The sequence below is a fragment of the Clarias gariepinus genome, chromosome 11, assembly GCF_024256425.1.
Source record: "Clarias gariepinus isolate MV-2021 ecotype Netherlands chromosome 11, CGAR_prim_01v2, whole genome shotgun sequence".
In the NCBI taxonomy this organism is placed as follows: Eukaryota; Metazoa; Chordata; class Actinopteri; order Siluriformes; family Clariidae; genus Clarias; species Clarias gariepinus.
The window spans coordinates 32,558,805-32,576,426 of NC_071110.1; the positions used below are offsets into that span (position 1 = coordinate 32,558,805).

General features: G+C 40.0%; 1 protein-coding gene across 1 annotated transcript in view; it reads right to left on the reverse strand.

The window, feature by feature from the left end:
- Nucleotides 1-591: 591 nt before the first annotated feature.
- igsf11 (immunoglobulin superfamily member 11) overlaps nt 592-17,622 on the reverse strand; it is a 78,941-nt gene continuing 61,910 nt past the window's right edge. Inside the window, exons 2-7 of the mRNA XM_053506805.1 lie at nt 15,202-15,365; nt 6,258-6,465; nt 4,462-4,617; nt 2,695-2,817; nt 2,187-2,334; nt 592-1,203 (exon numbers count right to left, since the gene is read on the reverse strand). Of these exons, the coding sequence (XP_053362780.1) occupies nt 732-1,203; nt 2,187-2,334; nt 2,695-2,817; nt 4,462-4,617; nt 6,258-6,465; nt 15,202-15,365 (1,271 nt within the window). The 3' untranslated portion in view covers nt 592-731. The remainder of the gene's footprint in view (nt 1,204-2,186; nt 2,335-2,694; nt 2,818-4,461; nt 4,618-6,257; nt 6,466-15,201; nt 15,366-17,622) is intronic.

The window sequence follows — 17,622 nt, forward strand, 5'->3', positions numbered from 1 at the left end:
GTTATTTTAATTTTCAAAATGTCCGATTTCCAGCCGTGCATCTCATGCTAACCTTATCTACGCCCAAGCTAATGCTAGTATTTAAATTCTGATTTCTCTAACTAGACCAAATTTGCCTGAATGCTTTTTGTATTTTGTCACAACTTATTGTCCAAAAAAACAACAAAGAAACAAAAACAAAAATAAAAACAGTTTTATTCAAACTCATTGTAAATCAACATCAACTCAAATCAAAAGGTCATACGATTGAAATCCCAGTTGTTTCTTCCCATCTCTTATTTACATTCCCAGCTGTACATATTAATTTTTTTGGAACATTATTTTGTTTATATTGCTAAGAAATAAATGCTATTAAAATTGTAGGTGTTTTTATGGTAAAATTTGAATACCTATTGCTTTAAAATCTGAAAATGTGGCTCGAGTCAAGAGGACGTAGTCGTCGCTAAGCTGAAACATTTTAAAAATGACAAATCAAATCGCTGAAAGTTGACGTAATCGTGCAGTCAAAACGCACGTGCATGTTGTTGAGAAGATCACTTAATCGAGGAAACATTTCCGAGAGTTTTCCAAAACATTTCCAATTATTTATTATTATTATTATTGCAAATTGGCTAATGTAAAAAGAAACTCACGCTGTAAAATCAGTAGTTCATTAGTGGGAAAAAAAGAGAGAGATGGGATTGTTTGTATAAAGAATTGTAAAAATTCAGTTTGTCCATCTTGCGTTGGCGTTAGACGAGAGAACCCGCCCGGCTCTGAGCGGGAACCATGACGGGTACGGCGCCCATGCGCTCCAGCGCCGCCTGGCTCACGGCGTACGAGTGCGTGCGGCTCGGCACGTGTGTGAGGGCGGAGCCCGTTGTAGGCGGGGGCGTGGCCGGCGGAGCTCGCTGACTCAGCGTACCGTTGCTGCGTGTGACAACGGGCGCAGAATTGGCAGTGACCACCAGAGTTTTGGGAGCCGGCAGAGTGTTACCGCCATTTGCATAGGCTCCACCCCCTCCGGCACCAGTCCCACCCCCGGTTGTGAAGCTTTGGCCGTCGTAACGAGTGAAGGAGTTAGCGTCGTAGCTGGCTTTGGCGTTGTGCCAGTAGCGGCTGTTGTAGGTGTTGGTGGAGGTGAGCGTATCGTTCTCCGAGGACGAGGCGTCAGCCTGGAACGCCTTCACCGACGACGATCTCTTCGGGGGAAGATCGTCTTCTCTAAAAAACAAACAAACAAAAAAATTTAACTTTTATTTTATTCATGATAAATATACTATTGGTTTAAGCTGCTACGTGCGTCAACAAATCAATAAGTGGTTCAGTGAACAGTATTAATGTTTCATAAGAAAATCAATCTGTATTTTATTGCCCTGTTTACCAGCAAAGACGCCGGCGCACGGCGAGACCCGCTATAGTCTCAGATTATAAAAGGATTTAAAAAGATCGAGAATGAGATGGGAATTACACTGCAGTACGAAACGATTAAGTTTTTTTTTTTGTGTTCAAAAGTAAAGCTATGACGCAGCATCAGAGACTAAATGTGTGGGAAGATATCGTTAGCCAAACCAAACTGAAGTCTTATACCAAGATTTTGTGATGGTTCTTTAAACTCACATTTAATTTACATTTAGCCACGCCCACAAAATATGGACCAGACAGTGAAAGAGCTGCCCCTGAAAATCAGTAATACAGTCCTGCCGCTCGTCATGGAAGTCAAACCGGGTCACCTTACATGTGATTTCATGGGTGTGGAAGTCAGACCATGTAGTTTCCAGCGAGAGACTCACATGTGAGGAGAGCTTGGAGACAGGATGCATTGTCTTCTTGAGGCATCCAGATACTATCGAATGTTGGGCGACTTGTTGCAGCATCGGTGTAAACTTGCCGAAACGAGTTTCTAACGTCTCTGTGGCAGATTTTTTCCAGTTTTAAGCAGAGTTTCACATTCACTCTTTGTTCTAACTTGCTGTCCATGATGAAATAGCAGACATGGTAATGAATAGCACCAGTTGCACATCTCCGGGTGTCCAGAGGACAATGTCTTTTGGCACACTGACTTATGAAGGTCGGTGCTCCCTGTGACTGTGTGCAGCCTTGTGCTGCCATATGTTGGCGTGTTACAAAACTATTCTCTCAACTTTTTCATACCATCTCGTATAAAAGTTCAAGATCAAGAAGGAGAGCAAAGCGCCGACTCTCACCTGATTTCGTTAGGAATGTCGTCCTCTTCATAGCGGTTTTTGTTCCTCCAATAGAAAAGCGTGACGATCACCAGCAGGGCGAAAATCACCGCCGCGAGGACGCCGGAGACGACGGTTCCGGCGATGAGACCAACGCTTTGGGGCTGAGCTGCACAGAGACCAAAAAATAAACAAATATTTTAAAAATATTGAGATTGACAAGTAAAAAATATATATATTTTTAAATGACATGAATACATACTGTTGTATTTCTTATATTTGCCAGTTTAAGTGAATAAAAAAAAATCTTCTGCTTTGTCTTTTGTTTAGTTTTTTAGATATGCATTGTGTGTGTTTTTATGCTTCCTGCTTTTAGATCATTTTAAAAAGTAATAAAGCTCCGAAGGTTTTGAAAGAAAACAATAACAGATGGAGATGATTTCAGTTTCAGATCCAGGATGTTGGTGTTTCTGTGAAAATGTAAAAAACGATGCTGGGTACGTGACAAAACGGACAGGACGTGACTCACGTGTCACCACCTGCAGGTTGAGTTGGCACGTGCTGGTGCCGATGGCGTTGGAGGCGGTACACTGGTATACACCGGACGTCCCCACGCTGATGTTCTTCAGACTCACCGTGCCCTGCATCTGATCTGAGGATGACATCATCATCACCATCATCATCCTCATCATCATCATTACACACACTCACACGCGTCTTCTGGTAATAACTTGTCTTACTTAATAAACTGATCTTAATTCAGCTGCAGTGACAATAAGGAGACGACAGGATGTTTAGCACCTGGTCCAGGAACAGGGTGTTTGTATTATTGTAATAATTAATCTATTAATTAAGCAATTTTCCACTTGGATTAATAAAGTTTTTTGAATCTTAAATCTTAATGTAATCATGAAATATGTATTATTATTACTATTATGATTATTATTATTAATAATAATAATAAGCACTGATGCTATAGCAGAGCTGCTGAGATATTCTAATACATAAATAAATAAATAACCTAAGCAGAAAATAATATGAATATCCTATTGATTGACTAATTGACTGATTTTACTTACTAATTTGCATTTTCTTCCCCTTTATCTTTACTTTATATATATTTCAGTTTGGACCAAAGATGAAAGTGGAAAAATAAAAATAAACATAAACAAAAAGCACAAATACAGTTTGCTTTTTTCTTTGGAGCATGAAAGCCAAAAATTATGTAAATTTATGTAGATTGCAGCGCGGCTCAGCACAAAATATAATCTATTTTTGAAAAAAATCATATACATATAATAATATAAAAATACATAATAAAATACAACTTGACATAAACACAAAGCTGTAATGTAGGTCTGTGCCTTGTGCACTGCAGTTTAATAGTTTAATAAATATATTATATTACTGTATGTAGGATTAATGACAAAATGAGACGTAAACAAAAAAGCAACAAGAAAAATAATTTAATTTTAAACAATTTGAGCTGCGTGGGCGTAAAGAAGGAGAGAATGAGAGAATGAGAGAGAGAGAGAGAGAGAGAGAGAGAATAGTTGTTTTTATTCATATTGATGTTTTTTGTTGTTTTGTTTTTATTGTTTACCTACTATGTTATTCTTTCATATTTAATAGGTTTATAATCTCTATATATGTTTATAAATTCAGATTGATGTTATTTTTAATGTAATCAATGTTTTATAATTGCTTTGGCAACAGTGTAACCTTTTTATTATTATGTATGCCAAGAGAGCTCTTCTGAACCGGAGAGAGAGAGAGAGAGAGAGAGAGAGAGGGAGAGAGAGACAGAGACAGACAGAGAGAGAGAGACATAGAGAGGGAGAGAGAGACAGAAAGAGGGAGAGAGAGAGACATAGAGAGGGAGAGAGAGACAGAAAGAGGGAGAGAGAGAGACATAGAGAGAGAGAGAGAGAGAGAGAGAGGGAGAGAGAGAGAGACAGACGGAGAGAGAGAGAGAGAGAGATAGAGAGGGAGAGAGAGACAGACGGAGAGAGAGAGGGAGAGAGAGACGGAGAGAGACAGACGGAGAGAGACAGACGGAGAAACCGAGAGAGAGGGAGAGAGAGACCGAGAGAGAGGGAGAGAGAGAGAGGGAGAGAGAGACATAAAGAGGGAGAGAGAGAGGTTATAAAAGGGCTGACATTCTGAGCTGAGTTAAACTGCAAGTCTGTCTCTGACCACTAGATGGTGATACAGCAACAGTCAAGACATTTCACATGCTCTCTCTCTCTCTCTCTCTCTCTCTAACACACACTCACACACACTCACACACACACACCTTGCATGGCACCGAGAGGGAGTTTGGGCATGGAGTCGAGTTTCTCCCAGGAGTATGTCGGTGTCGGAATTCCCTCCTCAGAACCACAGAGCAGTGTGACGTCACTACCGACATCCAGAGACCCCTGGACCCGACATACGGGCAGAGCTGGGGGGACTGGAGAGAAAGAGAGAGAGAGAGAGAGAGAGAGAAAGAAAGACAACATCCATTTAAAGAGAGACAGAACAATATATAATATTATTGTGTCATTATAATACAATATTATTTTGTCATTTATATTTCCAAACAATATATAAGGAAATATAAATGACACAATAACTATATATATATATATATATATATATATATTTTTTTTTTTTTTTTTTTTTTATCCCTCTAACTGAACATCTATAGATTCTCTCTCTGCCTCACAGACAGTCTGCATACACACACACACACATCCTCACTCTATAAGTGACACACACTTTGTGATATACTGTATATCAGTCAGTAAAATCTCAGGCGTTATTTATCCGGTGCGAATGCGTCACACCAAACTCAGGTGTGAGAGGCTCATTTCTTAAATCACACGAGGTCCCCAGGTAACACTGATCCCGTGCGATTAGTACATTAGAGGAGGAGACAGAGGGAGATAAAGGTGGCCAGTAGATGGCAGTATAACACCACTCTTCTCTCCCAAGGAGGGGGGGGGGGGGGGATATGTGGACAGTGGCTGTGGACTTCATCACACCCCGTCCATGGTTCTAAGCCGTTCATTTTTGACTGAGGACACGGACATGACCTGCTGCCACACGACACACACTCTCCGTTTTGCAAAAATGTATTTATTCATTTATTTATTTATTTTTAGAAGTGCACTAGTTTGTCTCAAACCTTACTGTAGTTGAGCGCAGGGACGCCGATAACACCAAACCAAAACATAGAGAATTTTTATTTGCAAGGAAACAGTGAAAGTGTGTTGCACATTGCACAAGTTACATTAAAACGTGCGGTGACGCCGATGACACTGAAACTGAAAATCTGGATTTTTTTTATTTTACCTCAGTTCTTATTTGTGTATTAAGTTCTTGTTTCAGATCTTTCCTTTCGAAACGACTGAAAAACCTTCTCGTTATTTCAGTTAATTGGATTAAAACTGTAATTGTTTTTGGTCTGTTCTGTCATTCTATTCATGTTTACAATATGGCGACAGAAATGACATCAAAATTGCAGGTCTGTTATTGCAGCGTTGTTGTTGTTGTTGTTGTTCTGCTAAACAGTGACCATAACATTTCATTTTCTGCAATTATGTGTAAAAAATGTGCATGTTAGAACTTAATGTTGTTCTTTGCTCTTATACCGTTAAGAAACTTTTTTTAAACGGTCCTGAAAGCGCAAACGTTTTCTGTCATTCCCGTTATCGAGGACGGTGACACGACTGACACAATAGTTGCGGTTTGATTATTTATGTCTGCGACTCGTCCGCGTTGTTTGTGTATTAAACTGCGCGAGCTAGAGTTAAAAAATAGTTTCCTTAAAGTCTAACTTTTAAGAAACTTTTAAAAGTTGTCATAAAAGTGTCACCTCATTCCGGTTACTGAGCGCGATGACGGAAATGACACTGAAGTTGTGGTTTTATTATTATTTATTTCTGCATGTTTTATCTCTGTGCCTATTTGTTTGTAAATCTTCTCCTAAAAGTTCGGATTATTGTCGTGTCATTCCCGTAATGAAGGACGAGAACATTCCCTTGATTTCACGCCGATGGAACCGCCATGTGTGAGCTACTGTACGTTCGGAGCGTGTTAACAGCGTACCGAGCACGGTGAGGCCGATGACGCCGATGTTGCGTCCCCCGCGGTCGGGCAGGTTGTTGACGAGGCACTGGTACGTCCCCGTGTCCGCCAGCTGCGTGTTGTTGATGAAGATGGAGGCACTGGTGCTCGGCATCGTGGCCACGAAACCCACACGGTTGTTCATCCGGTTAGCGAGGCTGAAAACCTGACCGCTCTGATAAATAATCACCTGAAGACAGAGAGAGAGAATTACATATTACAATAACCATAATGTCTATGTTGCATAGCTCACGTGTCTATTACCTGTTACACCACAAGATGGAGCACTTGCAGTTGTAGTTCAGCCAGTGCACAATTTCTCTTTTTTTTTGTCATTTAGACAGCATTATTGTTTAAACACACCAATATTATTTTTGCATTAAATTGTCTTGAATAAACTGCATGATTATTATTTATTAATGATTAGTTCATTATTAAGTATTCCACAACAGTTAGTTCAGACCGAGCAATCTGATTGGACGAGAGGCGTTATTCCACAAGCGGTGATAATAACAGACAGTAACAGCACTGTGAGGTGTGACTCTGTGTATGAGTGGGCGTGTCCCAGGTGTTGTCCAGTGGTTAATGACACTAACTGTTAGTGAGAGTACTGTAGGTCTGTACGGTCCGCAGTACTGAGGAGAGAGCAGCTGTCTGACTAAACCCACATTCACACCCAGTCACAGAAGCACTTTCAGTAAGAACACACATCTGATAACGTTATGGCGTCTTAAACAACACGCCGTCTCTGCACTAATCACTTCTAAGTCCTTCTGAATCGCCTCTGAACCGTCCGTGTCGTTCTGTTTACGGCTAACGCTTAGCTACAAAGCTGACTCGCTTCTAAGACAAGGCTGAATCCCAAATCCCTCTCCAACCCCTGATCAAGTGCAATACTTAGTGTTGGAACAAGCGATTACAGTCTACATAGTGCACCAGCTTTACATTTAACGCTATTTAGGATTCGAACCCAGAACTCAGAAGTTAACGGAGCTGATACTCTAAAGTGGAATAAGTGGAAATAAGAAGTAAATCTGGTGAGTTTCTCAGGACTGTCTTTTGGCTACAGAGTACCGCTAAGAGTTTAAAGCTACATTTTCCCGCCAAATACACTCATTGTCGGTCAGCAGCTCCGCCAGTCGCGGGCAGTTAGTTTGTGGAATTGTTGTATAAAAGCGATATCACACTTAAAGTCATGCTGTTGTGCTAAATATCAGCCTGACCATGTGAGAGTGTATCGGTTCATTATGGTGTTGGTAAAAAAAAAAATATGCAAAGTTTGCTAATCTAGTAGAAACCTTTAGGGGGGGGTCACATGATTAATTTTAATTTAACACAATTTGATTTAATTAGATTAAACTCGATTTTACTTTTCGATTTGTTTAAGTTTAATTAAATTTGATTCAATTAGATTTTAATTGATTCATTTTGATTAAGTTATATCTATTTAGAACTGTTATATATTATTTAGATGAGTATATTGGTACAATTTCTTTGTTCTGGTTTAATTTAATTAAGTTTTTTATTTAATTTGATTCCACTTGATTCAATTTGTTTAAGTTTGGTTTAATTTGCTTTGATTAGATTTAATTAGATTTATTTTAATTTAGTTCTATATTAAAGCGCTGAGGTTTAATGTGATTAAAATAAACACAGATTTTTTTTATTATTATTATCTACTAAATGATCTTTCTGTTGTTTTTAATAGACCTAAACCTACAGAAACATGCTTTAATTATGCATTAATTTGTGCATACTGTATAAGAAATAAGAATTGAATCACCAAAAACAACAAACAAACACATAAACAAGGTGAGAGGCTGGAGCCTAAACGCTGTGTGTGTGTGTGTGTGTGTGTGTGTGAGTGTGTGTGTGTGTGTGTGTGTGTGTGTGTGTGTGTGTGTGTGTGTGTGTGTGAATGTGAGTGTGTGTGTTAAACCCAACACAGTTCACTGAAGCGTCCTGCTACAAATCCCTCACTCGCGTCTTTAAACCCGCGCGCTGCCGAACGCCGGGCTGTGATTGGTCAGAGTTTATACTCGTGCACTCGCTCAGATACGAGACCGTTTCTATGGCAACGATTCACTCACTTAAATAATCGAGTTCAGGATGATAACCGTGACTCCGCTTTAACACAACTCAGTGTTGATGATTATTTTCCTGTAACATCATGACACACACACACACACACACACACATCATGATTCGGATCAGTGCAGCTGCAGTGAAATGGCTTTGTGCTAAAAAAAAGAAAAAAAAAGAAAAAGAAAAACACATCAAAGTGTGTGAACCTTCAGTGTGTGAGTGTGACAGACACACACACACACAGGGACAGAGGAGAGGGTGGGTTGAAAAAAATTAATGTTAAGAAGACTCTTCAAAAGATGTTAGAAACACACACTCTCTCTCTCTCTCTCTCACACACACACTCTCTCACACACACACACACGCTCTCTCTCTCACACACACACACACACACACAGTCACTGCTTTTTAAATATATGCAAATTTCAGTACTATGGTACTACACACACACACACACACACACACAGTGATGATGTTTAAGTGCTTGTAAATTGTGGTGTCACGGTTTCAACGTTCAGTGGATCCAAAATTATAGTCACACACACACACACACACACACTGTTAATGAGTTGTGGTGCCTGTTTTTATTCTCTCAGAGCGCTGGGCTTTTGTCCCTTTTTACACAGATGAATAAGCAGCACTTCAGCTGTGGTGTGTGTGTGTGTGTGTGTGTGTGTAAGAGAGAGAGAGAGAGAGAGAGAGAGAAAAGAAAGAAAGAAAGTATGAACAAGATGAACAAAAGGCACACACACACACACACACACACACACACACACACACACTGCGGTTCGTCTTAGCGAGATGTTTAACTCGTATCCCTGCACTGATACTGCATACAAGTGCATTACGAAAAATGAACCACCTCCTCTGTCTGTGTGTGTGTGTGTGTGTGTGTGTGTGTGTGTGTGTGTGTGTGACGCTGCTGTGAGCTTCATATTCCGCCCCAGACTCACACACCGGAGAATCAGGTCCGACTGCATTCGACAAAATTAGATTTATAAATTTTAAGTTAAATATTCCTTTATGTTAAAATTGTCCACTTGTTTAAAGAGTTCAGTTTTTACTGTTTACTGAAGTGTTCGATTTACAGAGTTCATCTGAGCACATGGAACAATAACTACAGACAAACAAACAAACAAACAAATAAACATTTGAATAAATTTTTACTTATTATGTTTAACACATTACTGGGTCAAAAACAAAAGTTATTTATTTCTTTATTTTAATATAAATAGTTAAAATCTCGCAAAAAACGTTTGTAAGAATTTTTTAGACAAACTTTATGTTTTCTTAACTTTTAACATACTTTATTAATTAAACTATTTTCTATTTAAAAATTTTTTGTGTTTTTGTTTTAGTTCTCCGTCAGCACTGTCGCCTTGCACCTCTAGGGTCTGGGTTCGATTCCCGTCTCTGTGTACATGGAGTTTACATGTTCTCCTCGTGCTTGTTGGGTTTCCTCTGGGTTCTCCCCGGTTTCCTCCCACAGTCCAAAGACATGGAGGTTAGGCTAAGTGGCGTTCTTAAAATACCAGTAGTGTGTGTGTGTGTGTGTGTGTGTGTGCCCTGAGATGGATTGGCACTCTGTCCAGGGTGTACCCCGCCTCGTGCCCTAAGCCTCCTGGGATAGGCTCCGCCCCCACGACCCTGAATACAGGATAAAGTGGTATAGACCATGAGTGAGTGAGTGAGAGATTCTCGGTGGTTCAGTTTCAGTCTGAGCAAACAGACAAGCAAAAGTCAAATAAATAAATAAATAAATAAATAAATAAAATGTAAAATTTAAAAATCTACTACCGTACTTTCCGGACTATAAGCCGCGACTTTTGTTACACAATTTCAACCCTGCGGCTTATGCAGAAATGCGGCTAATGTATGCATTTTTTCTAACGGCCGCCAGGGGCGCTCGAGCAGAAAAGGTAAGAGTGAGACATGTGATGTCGAGGAAGACGCAAGTCACAACCACTAATAAACACCATAGAAGAAGAAATTTAACGTACGGTAACTTCGCGCGCTTTGTACATGAATAAAATTAGCATAAGCCTACCCTCATCATGTAAAATGCAAAAAGAAAAGCATATGAAGCAGCTTTCAAGTTAAAAGTAATCGAGCTGGCCGATAAAGAAGAAAACAGAGCTGCAGCACGTAAATTTCGCATAGATGAGTCGATGGTGAGACGCTGGAAACGGCAGCGGGAAGAACTGGAGCAATGTAAAAAGTCGAAAAAAAGAGAAAAGCTAAGTTATGTTATTAAAACATTGAAAACTCTTTTTGTGTACCGTCTTTCTTTGTAAATATCCCATGTTTCAATGTGGGCACATGCGGCTTATAGCCAGGTGCGGGTTATAGTCCGGAAATTACGGTAATTAAAACCATGCAAGATCAAGTTATTTACAACATGTTTTGTACAGTCCAGGTTTAAATAAATAAATTAATTAATTAACAAGCACTGACTCGCTCACACTCACTTACACTCACACTCACTCACTCACTCACTCACATATTTGTTTACAAATATTAGGGAAAGTCTTTTAATGAATATGATTATTTTTTACGATTAAAATTCTTAATTTATATTAAAGGTCCTACACATCCCATTTTTTATTAAATGTTAATATGATCTTTAGGGTCCTAATGAAAAGTTTGTATTATACGTTAATTAAAAATTCAAAAGGATTGTGTAAAAAAACACTACTTTTACCTGGTAAAAACTAGCTCTGTTCTCAGCAACCCGTTTCAGTACATGCTAATTTAAATGCTCATGACCTCTGCTGAGCCCCCCCCCCCCCCCCCCCGTTCTGTGGGGCGTGTCTTCACAACACACGTGGGGTATAGACAACACGTATGATGTGTTTACTGATGTGTTTACATGACTTCTTAATCTTCGACAGACATCGTTATAAACCATCTAACGTAACAAAGGTAAGCATAATATAGTTTTCCCACTACGTACACAGTTTGCAACTAGACAATCACCTTAATGCATTGTTTATTATAAACGGCCGATTAGGGATTATTTAGAGACGGATGTACACAGAGAAGAAGCCATAACCATGTTCTATGAGAGTATAAGTTAACTTACACTCCGCATTCATCGTGATTATTAGAAAAGGCGATCTGCAAAGATTCATAGAAAAATAAATTACGCACTGAGCCTGGTGAAGATGAAGCAGGAACACGAAGCATTAGTACAGATCCATTTTTTAGGAGCAGCTTCCTAGTAAAACCTGCTTTATATTGACCCGCGTTTATAAAGCAGTCTGGTGAAAAATGATTATCGCAAACATGAACGCATTTAGGTAAATCGGCGGGGACGTTAGCTATAAAAACTAAATTCAGCCACTGCGTCCTCAGCGGCTCAGATACCTAACCCTAGGTAGGTACCCTAGGTCACTAACCCTAGGTAGTGAATGACGACTGCTGTGTTCGCTATTACACCCAACAACTGTACACAACACTCGCTTAGGCAACATTTTGCTCCAGCGGCGAAAAACAATGGCCGACAGCTTCTTCTCACTCGGGGCGGGTCTTTGCTAAAACACCAGTGTCAATCAACTAGTGTAGGAGCGGCCTCTTGTGGTGTGGCGTCACATCGACAGGCATTTGTGATTGGCCTGATTTCAGAAGGGGGATGTTATTGCAATAAATGAAAAAAAAAAACCACTGGCGGCTCTTTATCATCGTAGAGTGGTTGTGTACGCACTCTCCTAACACACGGTTCAGTCCAAACAGCTTAAAATAGTGCATGTAGGCCTGTATGACCCCTTTAAAAAAACATATTTTTAATATAATTTTAATATTTTCCTTTTATGAATTTACTTAATTATTCATACACATTCAACCACACTGCATTGTATTTTCTGGCCCCGTGTACAACGGCACATGACTGGAATGTAATATAGAAATAATAAAATTGTAGCACAGATGAAAGTGTCTGTTAGTAGAGTAAAACACCATCGGAGAGATCAAAAGGTCAAAGTCATCCATTTGTGCTCATGTTGTGCTCATCCTGAGATGATCCTTAGCTAATTATTAAATTATCCTCTGCTGGTGATGACCTGAGCTGATCCTTTTTTGGTCCTGAGACGAATATTAAATTATCCTGTGCTGATTCTGTGCTGATTCTGAGCTGATTCTGTGCTGATCCTGAGCTGATTCTGTGCTGATCCTGTGCTGATCCTGAGCTGATTTTGTGCTGATTCTGTGCTGATTCTGTGCTGATCCTTCTGTGCTGATCCTTCTGTGCTGATTCTGTGCTGATCCTGAGCTGATCCTGAGCTGATTCTGTGCTGATTCTGTGCTGATCCTTCTGTGCTGATTCTGTGCTGATCCTGAGCTGATCCTGTGCTGATTCTGTGCTGGTCCTGAGCTGATTCTGTGCTGATTCTGTGCTGGTCCTGAGTGGATCCTGATCTGTTCCAGAACAGCCATGCCAGGAGTGCTGAGCAACTGATCTCCGCCCGCGCTAATTAGTTTTGCTTCATCGTTAAGAAGAAGCACTCGTTAGCGACAGCGAGTGAGCCAAAAGCCCGCGGACGTCTCTGTCTCCGCCGAGTCGCGTCGAGTCGAGCCCCCCTCGGGGACAGTAATGAAGATGTTTAGGTAATTATAGTGCCGTCTGGGCGGAGTAATGTGGAGCTTCCACAAGCTCAGGCATCAACCTTCTGCAGTTTATTTCAGCGCAGACGAGGACTCTTTAATTAAACTAACCTGATTAGAATTTTATTCTTATATATACGTTATATAGAACGTTATTCTTTTATGTTGAGAATCTATCTATCTATCTATCTATCTATCTATCTATCTATCATACCTTTTGGTTCTGGAAGTTGAACCTAAACACAACTGAGATGCTGCTCTGAGAGTTTTGCACTTCCAATTTAGATCAGAAGCGTCAGATAAAAATCTCATTTCAGAGAGAGAGAGAGAGAGAGAGTGTGTGTGTGTGTGTGTGTGTGTGTGTGTGTGTTTAAACAGAGCCTGAAGGCCACAAGGATGTTGGTGGGATTAAATACTGAGAAACCTGGCGCAGCCTCGGAGAATAAACACATTGTTGGAGCAGATTATTCAAACTGTAGGGAAAAAAAGAAATGAAAAAACTAACGAAAGCTCAGGAAATGTATGAGATGAGATGTGATCACTGGACCGGTGGAACGATTAGATTTTTATTTGGTCTGATTACATTTCTGTGCTTTTTCATAAATGCCATGTGTGTGTGTGTGTGTGTGTGTGTGTGTGTGTGTGTGTTCAGAGGAACAGCTGCGTTAATTAGTGCAGAAGATCGCAACGTTATGTGCTTGAAGTTAAATTGAGACAAAGGGAGGTGTGTGTGTGTGTGTGCGTGTGTGAGCGCGCGCGTGTGTGTGTGTGTGTGTGTGGCCATGTATAAAAGTACAGCACACAGCAATGGCAAAAAACATGCTTGCACTCTTCAGGGTTTTAAGGCCGCGGACTCAAACCCAATCGGGAACATGTGAATGTGTGTGTGTGTCACCAGGAGGAGAACCTGCGCAGCTAATAAAGGGGCTTGTGAAGGTTTTTGAGCTGCTCCTCAAAGCCACTAATGTGAGAAAAGCAGAGTTGATAGCGCCACCTCTAAAACACAGTTTCTTTGGGAATTCTCTAAATGTCAAAACATAAGACTCGGTTCATCACAGACAAGCTTCCTTTGGAGACGTCTACATCCCTGTCTGCTCGGCTGAACCCGTCTATTTGTCTCTTCTGGCGAAGTCCATGATGTCCATAATATCTGTTACACAGAGCTATGAAGATTAAATGAAAGAACCGTGAACAAATCTTTGTAAGGATGCAATTTAAAAACGGGTTGTTTATGTAACAGCCTCAGCAGCGACCTCATTTCCCCTCCCGTCTGTTCCAACCCCTCAACACCAGCAGTATACTGTACTAATCACCTCCTGATCATCTGCACCTGTTTCTCACTGGCTCAGGACTTTCACACGTGAGCAACACAACTCAAGCCATAAAGTTATAGTCTGGTAAAAGTGTAGCATCAGTGGGTTTACATTATACAATTAGGCTTTCATATTGGTCATGTGACTCCCAACGTACCATGCCGCATAACCTCAGTGATTCAAAATGAAATTATTATTAATAGTGCCGTCAATTTACAGTCTGTGATTTATCACAATTAATCACAATTTTAAAATACTCAGATTTATTTGCTCCTCTCCTGCAGCTTACATTTAACGTATTCTGGTAAAAATTGTTCCCCTTGAAGGTCGCTCGAGCACGCAGCTTCGGGTTTCCATCCAGAAGCTTTTAATAATAAACCACCTGTTAGTGTTTCCTCAGTCGTCTTATTATACGCGTTAAACGTGTCGTTATCACGCACAGCCGGGTAACCGCGCTGCAATTATGGGAAGCCATTAGGGTCAAACTTGGTCACACGATTAATTTGTGTTTAAAAAAAAATTTTTATGCGTTAACATTTCTAGATTAATTATGTGGTAACGCGTTAATATTGGCAGCCGTAATTATAAAACAAAATGACTTCAAAAGACTCAAATATAAGTTTGTGAGTCACATAAAATCACACAGGGTTTGGTCTCAAAACTCCATGAGCGTCCGCATGTCTCTAAAGCCGTGAGGTGAGTTTTTCCCCCGCTACACTGAGTTCCCCATCTACCAAATCCTAAAGAAAAATAATTCCAAAATTAAAAAAAAAACATTGAATGTTGCCACATCCAGGAACATGACGACAAGTCCAAACTGACAGAAGGAAAAACGGAATGTTATTAAGGTTTTGGTAACTATAATAGTATAGGATACATAATATAACAATTTTTTACATCCTTCATGCACTCGATGCGTCGTTCGTTACCTGCTCGGGCTGGTTGGCGTTGGCCAGCGGCGTCACCATCCAGATGATGTAGAGGTTGTTCAGGGCGGCGCTGGTGGTGAAGGTGCAGGGCAAGATGGCCGCTTGGCCTCGGGCCACCTGTACGCTGCTCTGGCTGACCGTCACCTCGAGTGAGCGCACACACACTGCGAATGAACAGACACACACACACACACACACAGTTAAACACATAATCAGAGGACTCTGGCTAGCGTTACGCACGGTCTGGCCTCATCCTTACATCCATCCATCCCTTTGCTCAATTTTCTTCATCCATCACTTGGCTTTGATTTGATTCCATCTGTGGATTTATTTATCTCAGCTTTCCAATCCATTTCTAATCTAAGTCAAACCACAGATCCTTTCCCTTTTTTTAATCCCTTCTGAAACATTACAGAACTGCTTCCCGTTAAACACATGAACCCACAATCATGTAGTGAAGCCGAGCAGAAGAAGAAATATCAAGAGGAGAAACCATTTAAACGTCTTTCAGGTTCCTATAGAAAGTAGAAGTCCATTTACTGGAACCTTTATTTATCTCATGACCTGCTTAACGAACCTACACTGCAAAAAATAACCTCTCAGCAAGTCAAGTATTCTTCAATATAGTCATACGGATCTATACGTTACACTTAAAACAGTTTACAACAAACCAAATATAAGATTATTTACCTTGGTTCTAGTCAAATGTTATTAAAACTACAAGAGACAAATGATTTGTTGTATTAACAGAAAATTTTGCTGTTTTTAAGAAATAAATTCCTGGCAAATTGTTCTAGCTAAATAACTAGCAACATTATCTGCCAGTGGATGGAGACAGTTTTAGTAAAGTTTGACTAGAAATAAGGTTAATAATCTAATATTTGATTTTATTCAATCTTAGGTAGGTTTGGCTAGATTTAAGACTATTTCACTTGCTAAGATGCTAACATTTTTGCAGTGTACAAGGTAAATTGCTAATCAATTTCATCATGACATCTAGAACAAGTCAGGTAATATTTTAATATGCTTTTGGTAAAAAAAAAAAAAAAATTGTACAGTGGTACATCGACATGCGAACACCCGCCTTGTGTATTTTTTTCTTAAGAACTGAAATTTTGCCTCGATATACAAAGTATTTTCGCAATACAAGTGAACAAACCGAGACAAACTGAATGCAGGCTAAGTTGTGTGTACATTATGTGTCTGAGGTTTTAAAACTTGTTTGCCTGTGGAAAGCCAAGCGAAGTGAGTTTATGTATTTTTTTTTATTAAGGTTAAGTGATGTTTAATGTCTATTTATTTCATCTTGTCCTTCATTTACATGTCTTTTCAAATTCAAATTCTAAATGTTTTAATTGTTTTTATATGAAAAAATATGATTATAGTGTTGGAAATTGGTAATATTGGTAATATTTAGGGATGCACCGAAATTTCGGCCGCCGAAAATTTTCGGGCGAAATAGCATTATCCGTTTCGGCCGAAACGTAAGAAAGCGCCGAAAATAAAAGCCGAAATTGTCGCCACGCCTCTCCCATCCTCCCGTCTCGTTCGCGCTGTCATTACGCATCAAACATGGAGTATGTCGGCGGTTTGGAAGCACTTCAAAGTTTCAGATGAGGACAGCAAAGTTGCAATATGCAACATTTTTTTAATACAAACAAAAAGAAAATATTTTAAACGTTTTTTAATGAAGCCATTTTCAGTTTCGGTATCGGTTTTCGGCCAAGTGCATCCAAAAATTTCGGTTTCGTTTTCGGCCCAGAATTTTCATTTCGGTGCATCCCTAGTAATATTACCTAAAAATCTGCAATTACATTATTTCCTATGGGAAATAACTTGCCTTCGGAATGGATTAAGCTTATGCTGAGGTACTGCTGGACTTGGTGTCTAAGGGTTCCATCAGAAGCAGTACAGAGGAACCTTTAAAGATTCTAAACAATTCTATTTTAAATTTGGAAGCGGTTTAAGATTTAAACCAGTTCATCATGTAGTCCAAGCTTAAGTTGGTCTGGTCTTGGAAGCTTTTTAAAAACCTGGAAGAAGGCATGCACTAATTTGCATCATAAATATGTTGAGCTGATGTTTGGAGACATGTTTAGTAGCGACGTCTCACAGGAGAGCAGAACGGCATAGCGAGGATGGCGAGATCTGGAAAAAAAGCCTAATCAACGAAACGTCAACACGGCCTGGTTGCGTCCCGGATAAACGCATTAGCTCTGAAATCTGGTTACCTGCTCTGACAAGACGCATGTTATTCAAGCAGAGTAATCATATCTGGGTGTGTATATTTACTGTAATTCAGCTCGTTAGCAGGTAGCTGAAACAAATTAGCGGCAAGCACGATCACATGATCAGTGTCCGGCCAATCACGGAGCAGGACGTCTCTGGTCTCCAGCGCTGCTTGCAGATTGCTTGTGATTC